General features: G+C 41.7%; 1 protein-coding gene across 1 annotated transcript in view; it reads left to right on the top strand.

Moving 5' to 3' along the window:
- slit3 (slit homolog 3 (Drosophila)) overlaps nt 1–16,833 on the top strand; it is a gene marked incomplete in the record, with an annotated part of 622,921 nt that overhangs the window by 415,307 nt on the left and 190,781 nt on the right. The window contains 1 exon segment of the mRNA XM_037675457.1: nt 16,040–16,190. Coding sequence (XP_037531385.1) covers nt 16,040–16,190 — 151 coding nt within the window.

The raw sequence follows: 16,833 nt of genomic DNA, 5'->3' as shown, positions 1-16,833 counted from the left end.
AGTGGTTGTTGTTGTTGTTTGCGATCCGGCCTCTGGTTCATGACAGTCTGCTTGAAGCCCTGTGTAGCTAGTGGGTGTACTTCCTGGTTGTCATGGCAATCACAGTCCTTGTTGTTGGGGTATGACACAATTCAGGCCTTTCCTTTTGATATAGAGTTCTATTGGAGACACCAAGTCTGTATCTTCCCATGAAAGAGGGTTGATTAGCACAAATGGTATAACTTTATGAGGAGTCACTTTGTCTGACCCAAGACGAGAATAATACGCACAGAGGGTTAATTACCATACAGTCAGTGTCTATGGGTAGCCAGTACTTGCTGACACCCACATTTGTAGATTAGCACCCAGAGGGGGTGTAAGAGACGGTTCCTGTTTCTGAAGGCAAAAATGTCTTTTGAAGGAAGTATGTTTTTTTTCATTCATTCAACCTTTATTTAGACAGGTTGATCCCTCTGAGCCTCGAGAACTCATTTAGAAGAGAGTCCTGATTTTAACAAAGAGTGATGACAAAAGGTTGAATGAAAAAAAACAGTGGATAACAACGACAACAAGAGACAATCATAAAAAAGGCATGCAGATTTTTTTGAAACAAATTAAAATAAGATGGCAAAAAAGTAGCAAAAACAGTTAGATTATAAAGCAAATGTAGAAAACTAAAAACAGAAACATTTCTGCATTGGTTCTTGCCAGGAGTTCAACAGATTTCTTAAAGCCACTTAGAGAGGTCATGGTCGAGAGCTTCAGATCTTTTTGCAAGATATTCCAGGAAACAGGAGCAAAGTAGGAGAAAGAGTTGTTGAACACTACACTTCCATATGAGCCGTGAGTGTCACTTCTTGCAACGCAGACTTATTCTGAAACTGCACAATTCCTAACTCAGCAGGAAGATCTAACAAAGTTGTCAGGTCCTCTGAATGGTTTAATTTCTTGCAACAATTCGTCTTACATTCAAAACACTTCATCATTCTTCTTCAGCAGGGAGAGACCATAGACTGTTCGGTCGCCATGTTTTCGTCTCATGGTTGAGCATCCCTCCAGCCCTCGTCTAAACTTTAATTGAACCCCCCAACACTCCTGAGTATTATCCAAACAATACTACGGTCAGGCCCTCTTAGGCTGGGTTCAAGAGAGATTTGACGAGGCACTAACAACCTTCATCTGCGGGACACACCTCTATTTCACCTCACATCTCCTAAGGTCAAGTAGCCGTGATCTCCAAGTTCACCATGAGAAATCCCACATTAACGGTTGCTCCTCCTCTGTGACGTATAGAATTGGAATCCGACCTGGTGTTTTTCAAGCAATCGGTACCACTGACTGCAGAGATGTTTGTAAAAATCTCAAACCAAGTAACCGTTCAAAACCTCCAAAAATCTCAGAAACAAATTCACTTCCTGAGTAAGTTCAGCAATGAGCATACATTATATACCATTCAAATGCCATCAGGTAAGTAAGTAAGTCAGTAAAGTAAGTAAACTTTATTTATATAGCACCTTTTACAGGTCAGAAACCACAGATTGCTTAACAGAATAAAAGACATAAAAACACAAGATAAAAGATAAAAACAAACGATAAAAGATAAAACAACATGAATATGACATAAGACTTTATAAAACTAATTAAAATCCAATCTGAACAAATGTGTCTTCAGCTGCTTTTTAAAAAATTAAGAGAATCAAGGCAGCGCAAAGTCAGAGGCAATGCATTCCACTGTCTGGGGGACACAGCCCTAAAAGCCCTTTGTCCCCTCTGGTCTTAAAATGAGTTTGTGGGACCATCAACAGCCTTTTTTGGGTATGTTTACATGGACATAAGTAACCGGATCAAATGGCCGGTCAGAATAAAAGTGCGTTATGTCAACACTCCGTTCGGGTTATTTTTTGTGTATTTGGCGCGATCCGATATAATTTGTGATCAGAACGAAACGGGTGGTTTACGCCGATCCGAAACCCGATCGGTGCGCATGTAAACGCTTGATCTGTTCGTTTTTATCTGATGGTGAAAAACTGACCTGACTGCGCATGTGCGACTTTGCCATTTCCGCCTGGCTAACGCTAATAATATTAGCATGTCAGGGAAGTAAAACTGGTCGGTGAGCGACAACATTTCTACTAGAAACTTTTAAAGAGCTCAAAATGATCTGTTTCACCTGTAGCTCAGTCAGGGAGTGCAATAACGTCTCCACCATCATTAAAACCTGTCGCGGGTCCATTTTGGGTGCTCATGTTTGTTTACGTTCACCCGGAAGTAGAACTTCTTCTTCTGTGTTTTTTTTAAGGAGAGTTTACCACTCTGCGCATGTCAGTACTGCTGTTCAGAACAAAGCCCGCTGCATGTAAACGCTCATCATGAACAGATTGTGCCCATGTAAACAATACATTTGAATTATTCAAACAGAACACATTTCAATCCGGTCAAAGAATTCTGCACATGTAAACATAGCTATTGACTGGAAGATCTGAGGCTCCAAGAAGAGGAGTAGGGCTCTGAAAGGTCAGAAATGTAGACTGGGGCTTGACCACTCAGGGCTCTAAAAGTAAGAACTAAAATGTTTAAATGAATTCTAAAATGTACCAGTAGCCAATGTAAAGAGATTAAAACTGGCGTTATGTGCGCTCTTTTCCGTGTGTTGGTTAAAAGCCTTGCAGCAGCATTCTGAACTGTCTGCAAACGATCAAGATCCTTCTTAGTCAAACACATGAAAAGACTATTACAATAATCCAGACGAGATGTAATAAAAGCATGGATAATCATCTCTAATTCGGCTTTTGACACAAGAGACTTAAGCCTAGAAATATTTCTTAGTTGAAAAAAGCAATTTCTTATTATTCCACGAAAAATGCATTGCAATGACATGGAAGAATCAAAAATAATGCCAAGGATTTTGAGATTTGGTTTGACGGAAGAGGCCAATACACCAAGTTGTTGTTTAATTCCAGATAATTGATTGTCAGGAGCAATAATTAAGGTTTCATTTTTAACACAATTAAGTTGCAATAAGTTGTCACTGAGCCACTGTTTGATATCGCTAATACAATTTAACAAAGAGGACAATTTGTGATGTTCAGAAGGTCTGAAGGAACAATATACTGTAGTTGAATATTATCAGCATGGAAATGATAAGACACATCTGAAAACTGACTTATTATTTGGCCAAGGGGGAAAACATACAAAAGAAAGAGAATGAGTCCCAACACTGGGCCCTGAGGTACACCACATAGCAGGCTCTTGGATTCTGACATTATTTGGTTTGCAGAAACACTAATTGTTCTACCAGAAAGATAGGAGATAATTCATTCATTCATTCAACCATTATTTAAACTGATATGTCACATTCAGACTCAAAGACTCATTTACTAGTGAGACCTGTTTGGGCAGACAATAAAAGTGGTAAACTGGACACATGTAGGAAATGGAGGCGAAAAAATTCCTATCAGACTTTTTTTTTTCCTGCCTGAGAAGAAAAATCTCTGATTTTAAAAAACACCTAGCACAAACAAGCACATAATGACTAAAACATTCTGCAGAGGGGGAAGACGAGAGCAGTGAGCACGATCATAGATGCTCTCGAGGTCACTGTAGGAGTTCTGATAAAGATGTAATAATCAGCCAATGGTCTCTGGTGAGATCTATAACCATTCTCGAGGTATGTCGAGGAATGGCCAAGAATAACGACTATGAGAATCCAAGAGTCCTGAAATGATGACATAAAGTATATTCAGCGGCTTTCATCTGGTGATCAGTTGGAAATTCCTCAGGAATGGGGTGGTAAGTGTCAGATCACATGTTCTCCAGGCAAATTCAGATAAGATGGCCTTCAAGGCCAGCCAAGGGAGCCAAATTCAGATAAACACACAGTTGTTTTGGGGACAGGCAGAACTTAATGACATCTACCTTGAGTCTGTGTTGGTCCAAACAGTTCCAAAATGTCCAAATTACATAGCCACACCGATGGAACGTGACTGAGTAAAATCCCCGAGATCTGATCCATTCTGCCCAAAGCATTTGAGTCCGGGTACTCGAGACACGAACCAAGCCATCATAAAGGCAAGCAGTGTGATCGGGCCCAAATTTGCTGCTGACGACTTCCTTGATTGTTGATAAAACCAGCAACCAGCTGATTCCAAAAAGCAGGAAACAGTTATCATAAATACAATTTAATATGCGTCCTTAAAATCCACAAATGGCAGCAGAGATAGACACATCATCAAGTCTTCCAAGTTGATGAGATATCCAGCTGCGTGCGTGCCAACAGGACAAATCAGCTCGCCTAAAGCCTGTCTTCTTTTCAAGAAATGTTGTAAATTAAGTTGAGGGACCAACTGATCAAAACAAGTCCATAATTATGGCTCGGAAGATATGTAAGAGAGGCTCAGAGCAGTTTCACAGACAGACAGAGCGGCAAAGTAAAGCGGAGAGAGAGGGGATGGGAGAAGTCTCCGATCTTGGCAAGAGCAAGTGGTGAAGTGAAAACCACCTTGATCATCTGCGACTCAAAAGAGAGAAAAGTTTCAGCATCGACTGGCCTGCATGAAAAACAAGTCTGGTGCACCACAACGAGTCCACCACCCCAGCGGTTCATGCGGGGTGTCCCGATGAATGAACATCCAACGGGACAAAATTCATTTACGTGGACATCAATCAATCAATCAATCAATCACCTTTATTTTACCAGGTAGAGCCCGTTGAGATCAAGATCTCTTTCACAAGGGTGACCTGGTCAAGTGGTCATCAGCACACGTCACAGGGTAATTGACAATAAGCATTTGCATATATTCTTAGACATATTCCTTCTCCCTCTGCCAGGTTTCCATGAGGAACATAAAATCCAAATGTTTGTTAGTGAAAAGCTCGTTCAGCACAAAGGATTTGTTTGCAACAGAGCAAGCATTGATGTAAAGCAAAGGTGACAGGCTGACGTCATCAATAGCTGATCGCCATGGAACTGACAACAGACACCTGGAACGATGATGCTACCATGTAGCGCTTCTGGCTGGACAGCAGGGATCAGGAGGCACAGAAATCAATCCATATTTCCAAACATGCTTGTAGTTTGCATGATTTTCTGCTCCTCTGGTAAAAGGAGGAGGAATATCTTACAAAAAGATTTGAAGCTCTCGACCTTGACCTCTCTAAGTGTCTTTAAGAATCTGTTGGACACCTGGCAGGGTCCAATGCAGACATGTTCCTGTTTTTAGTTTTCTACATTTGTCTTGGAATCTAGTTGGTTTTTTTTTTGGGTTTTTTTTTGTTTTTTACCTTTTTCTTTTAACCATTTTATTTGTTAAAAAAACAAACAAACAAAAAAACCGGCAGTATGACTTTTTATAACTGTTTATTGTTGTTGCTGTTGTCCATTGTTGTCATCTTTCTTTGTTGAAATCAGGTCTCTCTTGTAAATGAGTCCTCGAGGCTCAATGGGATTTACCTGTATAAATAAAGGTTGATTGAAAAGGAGGATGTGAAGGTAAAATTATGTTGCTTTCCTCTAGTCCATGAAGTTGAACCGGCAACAAAAAATGGGTGCATAATCGTGCATTGCAGAGGCCGTATCCGTTCCGAAGAGTATGCTTACTCTTATATTTAACACCAGCTCTGCAGCCCCTTTTTTCAGTCTCATTTTCCTTTTCTTTGCCCCCGGGTACTTGCTCGGAGCCATATATATAGAAAAGTATTCAGGAGAAAAGGAAGAACACACAAAGGGAGGAGGGAATGTCTGTCTGTAGCTCTCCAAGTTGTCAAAAGTTTTTTCCATTGACATTCTGATGTTCATCAAAGTGCATGGATCATAAGTTTGAGCAGAGAAGGCACCTTCATACCATAACATACCATACCATACCATTTTATTTATAGAGCACTTAAAACAGCAACAAGGCCAACCAAAGTGCTGTATAGACAGAACAATAGGTAACACACAAAGCAAAATACAAAATGAAGTAAATCAGAATATAGACATAAAAACAATGCAGATAATAAATATGACGACTAATCTGTATGAAGCAAACAGGTTCAAAACACAGATCCTCTGGTATTGAAAGCTACTGAATAGTAGTGAGTTTTTAAACAGGATTTGAAAACCGAGAGGGAGGGGGCCTGTCTGATAAGCAGAGGTAACTCGTTCCAAAGTCTTGGTCCTGCTACAGAGAAGGCCCTGTCACCTCTGCGCTTAAGACGAGTTCCTGGAACTGTGAGGAGCAATTGGTCCGCTGACCTCAGGGAATGTGGAGGGACATACAGCTGTAGCAAATTGTGTGTGTGTGTGGGGGGACTGTTCAGCATTTTGTAGACATACAGGAGTATTTTGAACTGGATTCGAAGGTGAACTGGTAGACAGTGCAGTGAGGCCAAAACTGGTGTAATGTGCTCTCTTTTGCCTGTACTGGTTAAAAATTGGGCTGCTGCATTCTGGACCAGTTGTAGTCGTGCAATGGAGGTCTGACTGATACCAAAAAGGAACGAATTGCAGTAATCAAGCCTAGATGTAATGAATGTATGTATTACTGTCTCCAGGTTATTTTTGGACAAAATGGGCTTCAGTTTAGACAGCTGCCTCAGTTGGAAGAAACACGATTTAACAATCATGTTTGCATGGCTGTTTATCTGTATAAATAAAGGTTGAATTGAATTCAATTGAAAAAACTCTCCTTTTTAGCAGCTACCATCATTTTCACACCTACCAGGAATTTACAGTGGCTCCACTGTGAGTAAACAAAGACCTATTGTAACGATTGATATTTGCATATGCATTTAACTTGTTCACAGCGGGAACTGCAGTTTTCACACAAGTGGTGGGGGAGGGGCTAGGTTTTTGAATGATAGTGTCAGTGAGGGAGAGAGAAGGGGCCACATAAAGGGGCCGTTTACATGGCGCATATTTTGAGTGAATCCTCACCTTTCTCTCTGTGGTTCTGCTGTTCATTTATACAACACCAGTGGTCCTCTCTATGAATCCGGAGGTTTCTGAATCCACCTTCCAGAGTGGAAGGTTTTCACTGACCGCCCACTGATCATGTAAACATCTCACGCTGAGGCTTTGTGTTAAACCACATGCGCGCGCACACGCGCGATCGGATAGACGGCATATTTCTATCAACATGGCAGCGGACACAGTGCTTTCTGAACTAAGACTGATGGAATATATTTTTAATCTCGTAGTTAATCTACGTCAGATTCCAGGTGCTGTGACTGACATCTATGTTGGAAGAGACACAGTCTGATCCAGTTCTAATGTCGCTGTTTATAGAACGAGGCACGCGCACATGTCGCGCTGCACTATAACATAAATGTGCTAAATAATAACAATTTAATAATAATAAACAGTATTTATATTAGTTTGTGAGATATAATGAAGCTCTGAGCTACATGAAGCTATCTGGACATTATGTAATTCAAATTTAAAATGATGCTAAATATATTGCATGTTACTAAAGTTGAAAATGAAGATATCAGGTTTAATTTTTATTTATTTATTCAACACCACAAACTGTATGTCATACAAACACTGATAATTAAACTGAACACACTTATTAAAAACAAGTTAACTGTAAACTACATTAATGAACTGGACTCTCCTCTGTTTTCATCCTGGATGTCCCAGGTTGTTCATCTGGCTCATTCAGGCTTTCACTCCTTTGATTAATGCAGCTTAAAACATTAAATGGATTGAATAAAAGAACCGAGGATAATTTTAAATAAATAGTTCATCCAACATCTCTCTTTTCGACGTCCTCCTGCACTACACCTGGGCTGATCCTCGTTCAGAACTGGTCCACCTTTTGGAAGGACAGCTTCTTCTTTCAGGAAACATAAAAATCAAAAACTCAGTTTGTTGTTGTGTGATCGAAGTAAACACAAACTAACATTATTAAGAACGTTGATTTACCTGCTGTAAATCAGCTATTGATTATCATGGAGTAAAGTCCGACATCGTCGACTCGGTTCTGGTCCACTCAGCGACTGGTGTGGAGCTGTTAGATGAAGTGGTCCCGCTTGGCGTTAAATCTGTTGACTCATCCAAAATCCAGCTTTAAATTGCTACTAAGTTGTTGTTAGCTGAGCTTTTAAACCAGAGGAAAGGAGCGTGCCGAGGCAACATGCATGCGCATTAGGTGAAGGTACAAAATTCATAGCGCCATCTAACAATCCGGCATGGGAACTACAGTGGATTTGGGAGGGCGTGGGGGATTCCTCCGGATGCATGTAAACACAAAATCCGTCCGTGTCAATGCAGATCTTTTCCTCTAATTAACATACGAAAAAACCTATGTTTCCCCCCATCGTGTCCGTGTAAATAGGGCCAAAGTCACAGAATGGGAGAACAAACAGGTATTGCCCAATCAGATTTCTTCTAATTTTATATTGTAGGAACAAGTAACTAAGATGGTTAAGGGAAATGTATTGGAGTAAAAGTACACATTTTATTGAGGAAATGTAGTGGAGTAACAGTGAAAGTTGCTGGGAATGTAAATAAAGTAAAGATAAGTAAAAATGCTACTTAAGTACAGTAACAAAGTATTTCTACATTGTTACATTACACCACTGCTCCACAGTGACCAGCGGAGCTCAAAGCCAGGGAGGTGACACCCTGTCCGGCCTGAAGGGGCGTCGAGGCACCGGGGGGATCAGCAGATCTCCATTTAGCTCGCTCTGAATTTTGTCTTTGACGACCAAGCAGAAAAAAACACCTGTACTTCAACATTAGACCATGGCATTGTCATTATTGTTGTTAAATGTTTTTTTAAAAAATCACAAAGATGGCCTCCTTTACTCCTCTCTCAAACCATCGTTCCTCTCGATCCAGGATGTGAACATCTTCATCCCTGAAAGAGTGATCGCTGGCCTGGAGACGAGTGTAGACCGCAGAGTCCTGGACTGATGTTGTTGCTCTTCTGTGCTAGTTTCCCCAATGTAAGACTGAGCACAGCCCTCCTGACACTCAGTTTCGAAACATTTCTACATTTTTTTTTGTTTTGCTTTGTTTTGTTTTTTGAATGTCCAGAGGACCAGATTGACCTATTTTAGATTTTTCTACCTGGATTATTGAGCATGCATCAGGACGGAATGAGTTGTTGTGAAAGTTTCTCAAACAACCAGTGACTCCACCCCCTGACCAATCAGTGACTGACAGTGTTCTGACATCACATTTTAGTGTCAGTTCAGCCCACTTGGAACCCAGAGAAAAAGGGACTGAAAAAGCGAACTGGTTCTATGAACCGTTGTTAGTGGAAAAGCCTTGGAATTGTGCAGAGTCGAGTTGTAACGTGCTGTACCATTGCTATTTAAAAAGGGCCATTAGATTTGCATCCCTCAGTCCTACATTCTTGACTTTCCTCTTCTCCCTTTATCTCCTGACACATTTCCCTCCTTGTGCTCTTTGAATAGCAGTAGCACAATTTCTGCTTGCACCCTGTTTGTCAACAGCACCGGTGGCAGTCGTTGTTGCCCCTGACAGATCTGGTATGGTTTCGCTTTGATGAACTCGCATTTTAGTTTTGGCAAAAGTGTTTTACATAGGATGCCCTTCCTGACACAACCCTCAGTATTTACTCAGGCTTGGAGCCAGCACAAGAGATACACTGACTCCAAAGTAGCTGGTTTAGGCTCTTGAATGGACATTGGACAACAAATTGGGTGATCCACTTCACATGTGCTGTTCAGGGTCTTTCTCTACAATAATTACTATAATTTACGGACTAGAAAGTACACCTGTGTACAAGCCGCACATACTAAATATAAGATAAATCATAATTTTGTACATAAATAAGACGCACCAGCTGTTAAGCCGCAGGTATTCACTGTACAATGAATATAAGTGCCCAGCTTTGTCTGTGCTGTACTTGATGTAGTACAAAAATCAGCCACTTGATGGTGATCATAGACTATGGCTTGCTTTTAACATACATTAAGCTTGAGTGGTCATCCTAAGTATACTAAGGGTGCATTCACACCAGGGCCTTGCTCAAGGGCCTTGCTCAAGGGCCCAGAATGGGACGAATGAGGGTGGGGGCAGGTGTGGGTGCTTCACATACCCCACCCACATTTTTGATGTTGTAGGTACCGGGGCTTGAACCGGCGATCTTCCAATCACAGGCCCACCTTCTCTAACCTCTGCGCCACCACTCCCCTCAAGCATAATGTTACTCTCCCTCGTGTTGCCGTAGCAGTCCAGCCTCATTAATGCATGTGTATCTTGGAGAATGTGTCAATGACAGTATATCATTGGTCATTAAGGTTACACTTCTGGTCACATGATGACAGAGTAGGTGGAGTTATGGTAGTTAATTTTAAAACCATGACCTAGAATCATAGCACATCTGATTACCTGCAGGCATTCTACATGTGTTTCAAAAGCCTGCCCCCAAGAGGGGCAGGGTGTTGGGAGCCAAGAGCACCCAGCCTTGTCAAAAGTAAATCATAGACAGTGGCAGGAAGCTGCCAGGAAACAACAGGAAATCTTTAAATATAATTTTTTATTTTTTAAATATGAAAAAAATTACATAAATAAGATGCTCTTGCAATTACAATTATTACTTAATAAAGAATATGAACGTAAAACTAGGTTTCTTTTCCATAAATAGATCTTGTTTAACTATGAACTCTAGGAAACACCTTGTGACTTCGACTTATTCACATGAACGCTCCTACAGGCACCCTGCAGATGATGGACACAGCCTATCATGGTGCACTAAGATTCATAACTGGCTGTAACTATTGTTCCCACCACTGCACCCTGTATTCACTGGTTAAGTGGTCATCATTAACTTCACACAGACTCTGTCACTGGGACATTTTCATCTTTAAATCACTTCTTGGTCTGCTGCCTTCATACATCTCCTCCTATATGTCTCTGCGTGAGTGCAGCTACAGCGAACGCTCTCAGGACATTATTACCTGCAGTGTTCCCTCAGTGAGGACTGAACTAGGTAAAAGGACCTTCTCCTACTCTGCTCCTGTTTCCTGGAATATCGTGCAAAAAAATCTGAAGCTCTCGACCTTGAGCTCTCTAAGTGGCTTCAAACATCTGTTAAGTTCATGGCAAAAACCAACGTAAACATGTTCATGTTTTTATTATTTTACCTCATTTCATAATGTAGCATGCTTTTATTTTGTTTTATATTAGTACTTTTATTTACTTTTCAAATATGTTTTTATGACTGTTTATTGTTGTCTGTACCTTGTGTTCTTTGTTTAAAACAGGTCTCTCTTATAAATGAGTCCTTATGACTCAATGAGATTAACTTGTAGAAATAAAGATTGAATATTTAATGTTTTTATTAACATTTTGAATTTAAATATAGCTACATCAGCAACTAATGTTGAAACAAGAAATCTATACAAAATGCTTGAAAGAAAACTTTTATTTTTTCTAATTAATTTAAATGTTTTCATCACTGCTGATTGACTGAATGCCTGCAAGACTGAGTCTTTGGCAGCGTTCACCTCTCATATTTCTTTTTTTAAGGATGATTTGCAGGATCAAAGCTGACACACTATCTAACCAACATGTACATTAACTTTATTTTCAATTTACTCAGTAGAAAGCAGATAAGTAATATTTGTTGGAAGTAATCAGGGTTCATTTCTCCAAAAGCTGGTGCTGGCAGTTATCTGTGCTTCAGCCCTTCTCACCTTTCCCTGCACCTCTGTACTCTGGACCTGTGACCATATTGCTGCTGTTTGTGGGCAGCTGCTGACTCCTTCCTCTGTGGATCTGCAGCTGTTTGTTGCCTCTCCTGTCATGTTTGAACCTACTCCCCTCTCTGATTGGTACAGCTCTATATCGCTACACCTTCCTCCTGTGTGGGCCTTTATTCTGATTGGTTCGTGCAGCTGTCTCTTGTGCTTGATCTAACCATGTGGCCCCGCCTATTGTGACATCACATGGTTCCGTCAAGCGCCAGGGACCGCCCAGCACACACCTTCATGCCTCTACCAGCCAATCACACGTCTTGGAGTAAAACCTAGAGGTTCACCATTTTGACCGTTTGCTTGATGTTTCCGACTGATGTTGACATCACTGTAGGTCTGCAGGACAATTGTTGTATAGAATAACAACTTGATTCAAAAATCTGTATATCTCTGTGAAATATTAACATGTTTTTTACAGCTTTGTCAGTGTTGGTTCCCTGCAGATTTTCTGTTTTATTCATCAATAAGTCCACAGCTTTTTCTGAAATTTATGGATTAAGCAATTGTAATTTGACAATTTCTTTCATTTTCTTTATGATATATTTTTCCATCCATCCATCCATTTTCTTCCACTTATCCGGGGTCGGGTCGTGGGGGTAGCAGCCTAAGTAGGGAGGCCCAGACTTCCCTCTCCCCAGCCACTTGGGCCAGCTCTTCCGGGGGAATCCCTAGGCTTTCCCAGGCCAGCCGAGAAATATAGTCCCTCCAGCGTGTCCTGGGTCTTCCTCTGGGCCTCCTTCCATTGGGATGTGTCCGGAACACCTCACCAGGGAGGCGTCCAGAAGGCATCCTAAACAGATGCCCAAGCCACCTCAACTGGCTCTTCTCGACATGGAGAAGCAGCGGCTCTACTCTGAGTCTCTCCCGGATGATCGAGCTTCTCACCCTATCTCTAAGGGGGAGCCCAGACACCCCGCGGAGAAAACTCATTTCTGCCTCTTGTATCCGAGATCTCATTCTTTCGGTCACAAATCAAAGCTTATGACCATAGATGAGGGTAGGAATGTAGATCGATCGGTAAATTGAGAGCTTCACCTTTTGACTCAGCTCTCTCTTCACCACGACAGAACTGTACAGCGCCTGCTTCACTGCAGATGCTGCACCTATCCGCCTATCGATCTCACACTTCACTTTTCCCTCATTCATGAACAAGACCCCAAGATACTTGAACTCCTCCACTTGGGGTAGGACCTCCTCCCTCACCCAGAGAGGGCACTCTACCCTTGTCCGGCTCAAGACCATGGCCTCGGATTTGGAGGAACTGATCTTCATCCCGGCTGCGTCGCATTCGGCTGCGAACTGTTCCAGAAAATGCTGTAGATCACGATCTGATGAAGCCAATAAGACCACATCATCTGCAAAAATCAGAGGCGCAATCCTAAGGCCACCAAAATGGATCCCCTTAACACCTTGGCTGCACCTAGAAATTCTGTCCATAAAATCTAAAAAAGATAAATCTGGTCCTCTGGACATTCAAAATAACAAAACAAAGCAAATCAACAAAAAATGTAGAAACGTTTCGTCTCTCATCCGAGAGACTTCCTCAGTCTGAGGAGCTGTATTCAGCTCAGTCTCTTAAATAGCACCTTCTCAGAGTGGATATCCACATTGCTCTACAGCCTGTTTTGTGTAGGATTTCTCCTTCTGCCTGGTGCCCGAGCTAGTGGGGATGCCGTCTGCTCTGTGATACAGAGTCCTGATGACTCCTAACTTGTGCTCCAAAGGGTGATGGGAGTCAAACTGCAAATACTGGTCTGTGTGGGTGGGTTTGCGGTACACCTCGGTTTGCAAATGTCCTCTATCAGAGACTGAGACCTCACAGTCCAAGAAAGCCAACTTGCCATTTTTTACATATTCTCGTGTGAACTTGATGTATTTATCCACAGAGTTGATGTGTTACTGACCACAGATATATAGATAGATAGATACATTACGGCAAAGACTGGTTCATCCCAAAGATCCAGTCCCTGGCACAAACAGAGTAATGTTGTGTATGCTGTTCAGTGTGAGGAGGGCTGTGATCAGTCTTACATCGGGGAAACTAAACAGGCACTGGCCAAAAGGATGGCCCAGCACAGAAGATCAACATCATCAGGCCAGGATTCTGCAGTCTACACTCATCTCCAGGCCAGCGGTCACTCTTTCAAGGATGAAGATGTTCACATCCTGGACAGAGAGGAACAATGGTTTGAGAGAGGAGTAAAGGAGGCCATCTTTGTGAAAAGAAATCGTCCATCATTAAACAGGGGCGGAGCCTCCAGGTTCAACTGTCCCCCTCTTACAATGCTGTGATTGCTAGTATCACTCAGCCCTCTGTGAGTAGTAAACAGCCATCAGTGTGCTAATGATCCATTGTTAGGCTGATGGTCCTTCTTGAGCATGTGAGCAGCTGGTTTTGGTTGTCAGCAGCAAAACTGGTTGATCCACTCTGAGAAGGTGCTATTTAAGAGACTGAGCTGAATACAGCACCTCAGACTGAGGAAGTCTCTTGGATGAGAGACGAAACGTTTCTACATTTTTTGTTGTTTTGCTTTGTTTTGTTTTTTTGAATGTCCAGAGGACCAGATTTAACTTTTTTAGATTTTTCTACCTGGATTATTGAACATGCATCAGGTTATCCCTTGCTGTTTAATAACATTACCTAATGGAAGCATATATAAGGTAAAGAGTACTGGTCCAAGCACTGAACCTTGAGGAATTCCATGACAAGTTTTGGTGTATGATGAAGATTCATTATTTACATTTACAAATTTGGATCTATCAGATAAATATGATTTAAACCAATTTAGAGCTGTTCCTGTAATTCCAATATCATATTAAAGTCTCTGTAATATAATATTATGATCATCTGTATCAAATGCATCACTGACGTCTAACAGGACCAGTGTAGACACCTGTCCATTGTCACAGGCCATGAGAATATCATTAGTAACTTTCACCAGTGCATATTCAATTCTGTGGTGAGCTCTAAAACCTGACTGAATTTTTTCAAACAGATTATTTCTTTGCAGATGATCACGTAACTGACCTGCAAATATTTTTCACTAGAATATTAGAGATTAAAGTTAGATTAGATATAGGTCTTATATGTATATAGGTTGTACTTAAATTCTGCACATTGTTTGAAACTGAAGTTTCAGTGAATACCATATGATGTTTGCTTTGGACATTAAGGTTCCCACAGACTCAAGCATTCTGTGAGCTGCACGGACACTGCAAAAATTTTCTGGAGACGGTTGAGACTTCATACTTGAGTGTACACCCTGATGGGCTGCAGCCCAGCTCTGTAGGCAAGGGGTGTTTACCTTCAGGACAAATTGAGATTGCCGAATGTTCATTTGCTGACACACCTACGATTGATTGACAGGTCACAAAAATAACAAAACAAGGGCAGGCAGCCCCAGTTGCAGTGGTGTTCTGTGTTTATATGTTGTTAATAAAAAGATCTAAAAAACAAAACAAAAAAAAACAAGGAGCGCTAGCTCTGCAGCCAATACATCAGAGCAGCCCACCAGGAAATCTCCAGACCCTCCCACAGCCACGCTGGACATGAGTTTAATTCGCTCGTGACAAATTCCTTAATTTCTCACCATTTCAGTCATTGCATCAACAGAGGAGGAAGAGATCACTTGCCTCTTGGCAAAAAACAAAACAAAAGAAAAGGCCAGATCAGGGATGAAGAAGGGGAATTTTGTTGTATTTGTTTGTATGCTACACATTGGTGTAGCATACAAAACAGTCCGTCGCCTGGCAGTTTATTGTGCGACACCGCGTACGCGTATGCGGTCGTAAAAATTGAGCTTTGCATGAACATGCCCTGGGGGGTACGCTCGTACCTCTTCGTATGTACGTTGTACCTCTGCATATGGACGTACGCGAGAGTATACTGGGGGCTTAAGAGATAGGATGAGAAGTTCAGTTATCCGGAAGAGACTCGGAGTAGAACCGCTACTACTCCACGTCAAGAGGAGCCAGTGAGGTGGTTCAGGCATCTGGTAAGGATGCCCCCTGGGCGCTTCCCTTGGCAGAAGCTTAGGGCATGTCCAACTGGGAGGAGACCCCAGTGAAGACCCAGGACACGCTGGAGAGACTGTGTCTCTCGATTGGCCTGGAAATGCCTTGGAATCCACCCAGAAGAGCTGGAAGAAAGAGATGTCTGGGCCTCCCTGCTCAAGCTGATGCACCCGCGACCCGACTTCAAAACAAGCGGAAGATAATGGATGGATGGATCAAATTCTTTTTCCTCTGTTATTTCCTGTTTCCCTCAGTGGGCCTGTAGATCGCCATCTCCTTCCCAGATTGTTGAATTCTGTCTGGTTGATCTTTTCTTACACTTATTTTGCTCTTACAGGTCAGGAGGACTATCACAGCCGCCTGAGTGGCGAGTGTTTTCAGGACCTGGTCTGTCCAGAGAAATGTCGCTGTGAAGGCACAGTGGTTGACTGCTCCAATCTCAAACTGACTCGAGTACCTACACATATCCCTGAACACACCACTGACCTGTAAGTCAACTCGTAATTCATTGCATGTGCAACCTTTTTACATGAGTACAGTATGTATGACATGAATACATTTCCTGCTAAAACATTACATTAACAGCTGTCTTACAAAAGTTTATCTTAAGAAACAGAACCAGAACATCCCCATGCAATCGTATGAAACTTAAAAATGGATTAAGATAAAGCTGTAAATTTGATTTACATGTAAAGACATAAACATAACGCTTAATACAGACTATTGTTTTGCATTTGAGCCATTAGGATGTCTGGAAACAGTCTTAATTAAAATATTAAATACGCTCAGATAACTGACGTTTTTGAAATCATAAATAATTACAGTGAGCAGACAATTAATTCCTAACTCATTTTATAAAAAGTGGCAGCATGGTGGTGCAGTTGGTAGAGCTGTTGACGCTCACTCAGAAGGTTGATGGTTCAAATCCTGTCTGGGGACATTTCTAAGTGGAGTCTGCATGTTTTCTCTGTGCTGTGTGGGTTTTCGCTGGGTACTCCGGTTTCCTCCCACAGACCAAAAACATGCATGTTGGGCTGGTAACACTAAATTGTCCATTGGTGTGTGAGAGTGAGAGAGAGAGAGTGAGAGAGAGTGAGAGAGAGTGAGAGAGAGAGAGAGAGAGAGAGAGAG

This window comes from Nematolebias whitei, chromosome 4, assembly GCF_014905685.2.
Source record: "Nematolebias whitei isolate Nwh7 chromosome 4, NemWhi1, whole genome shotgun sequence".
In the NCBI taxonomy this organism is placed as follows: Eukaryota; Metazoa; Chordata; class Actinopteri; order Cyprinodontiformes; family Rivulidae; genus Nematolebias; species Nematolebias whitei.
This window is presented reverse-complemented; position numbering and strand designations above follow the sequence as displayed.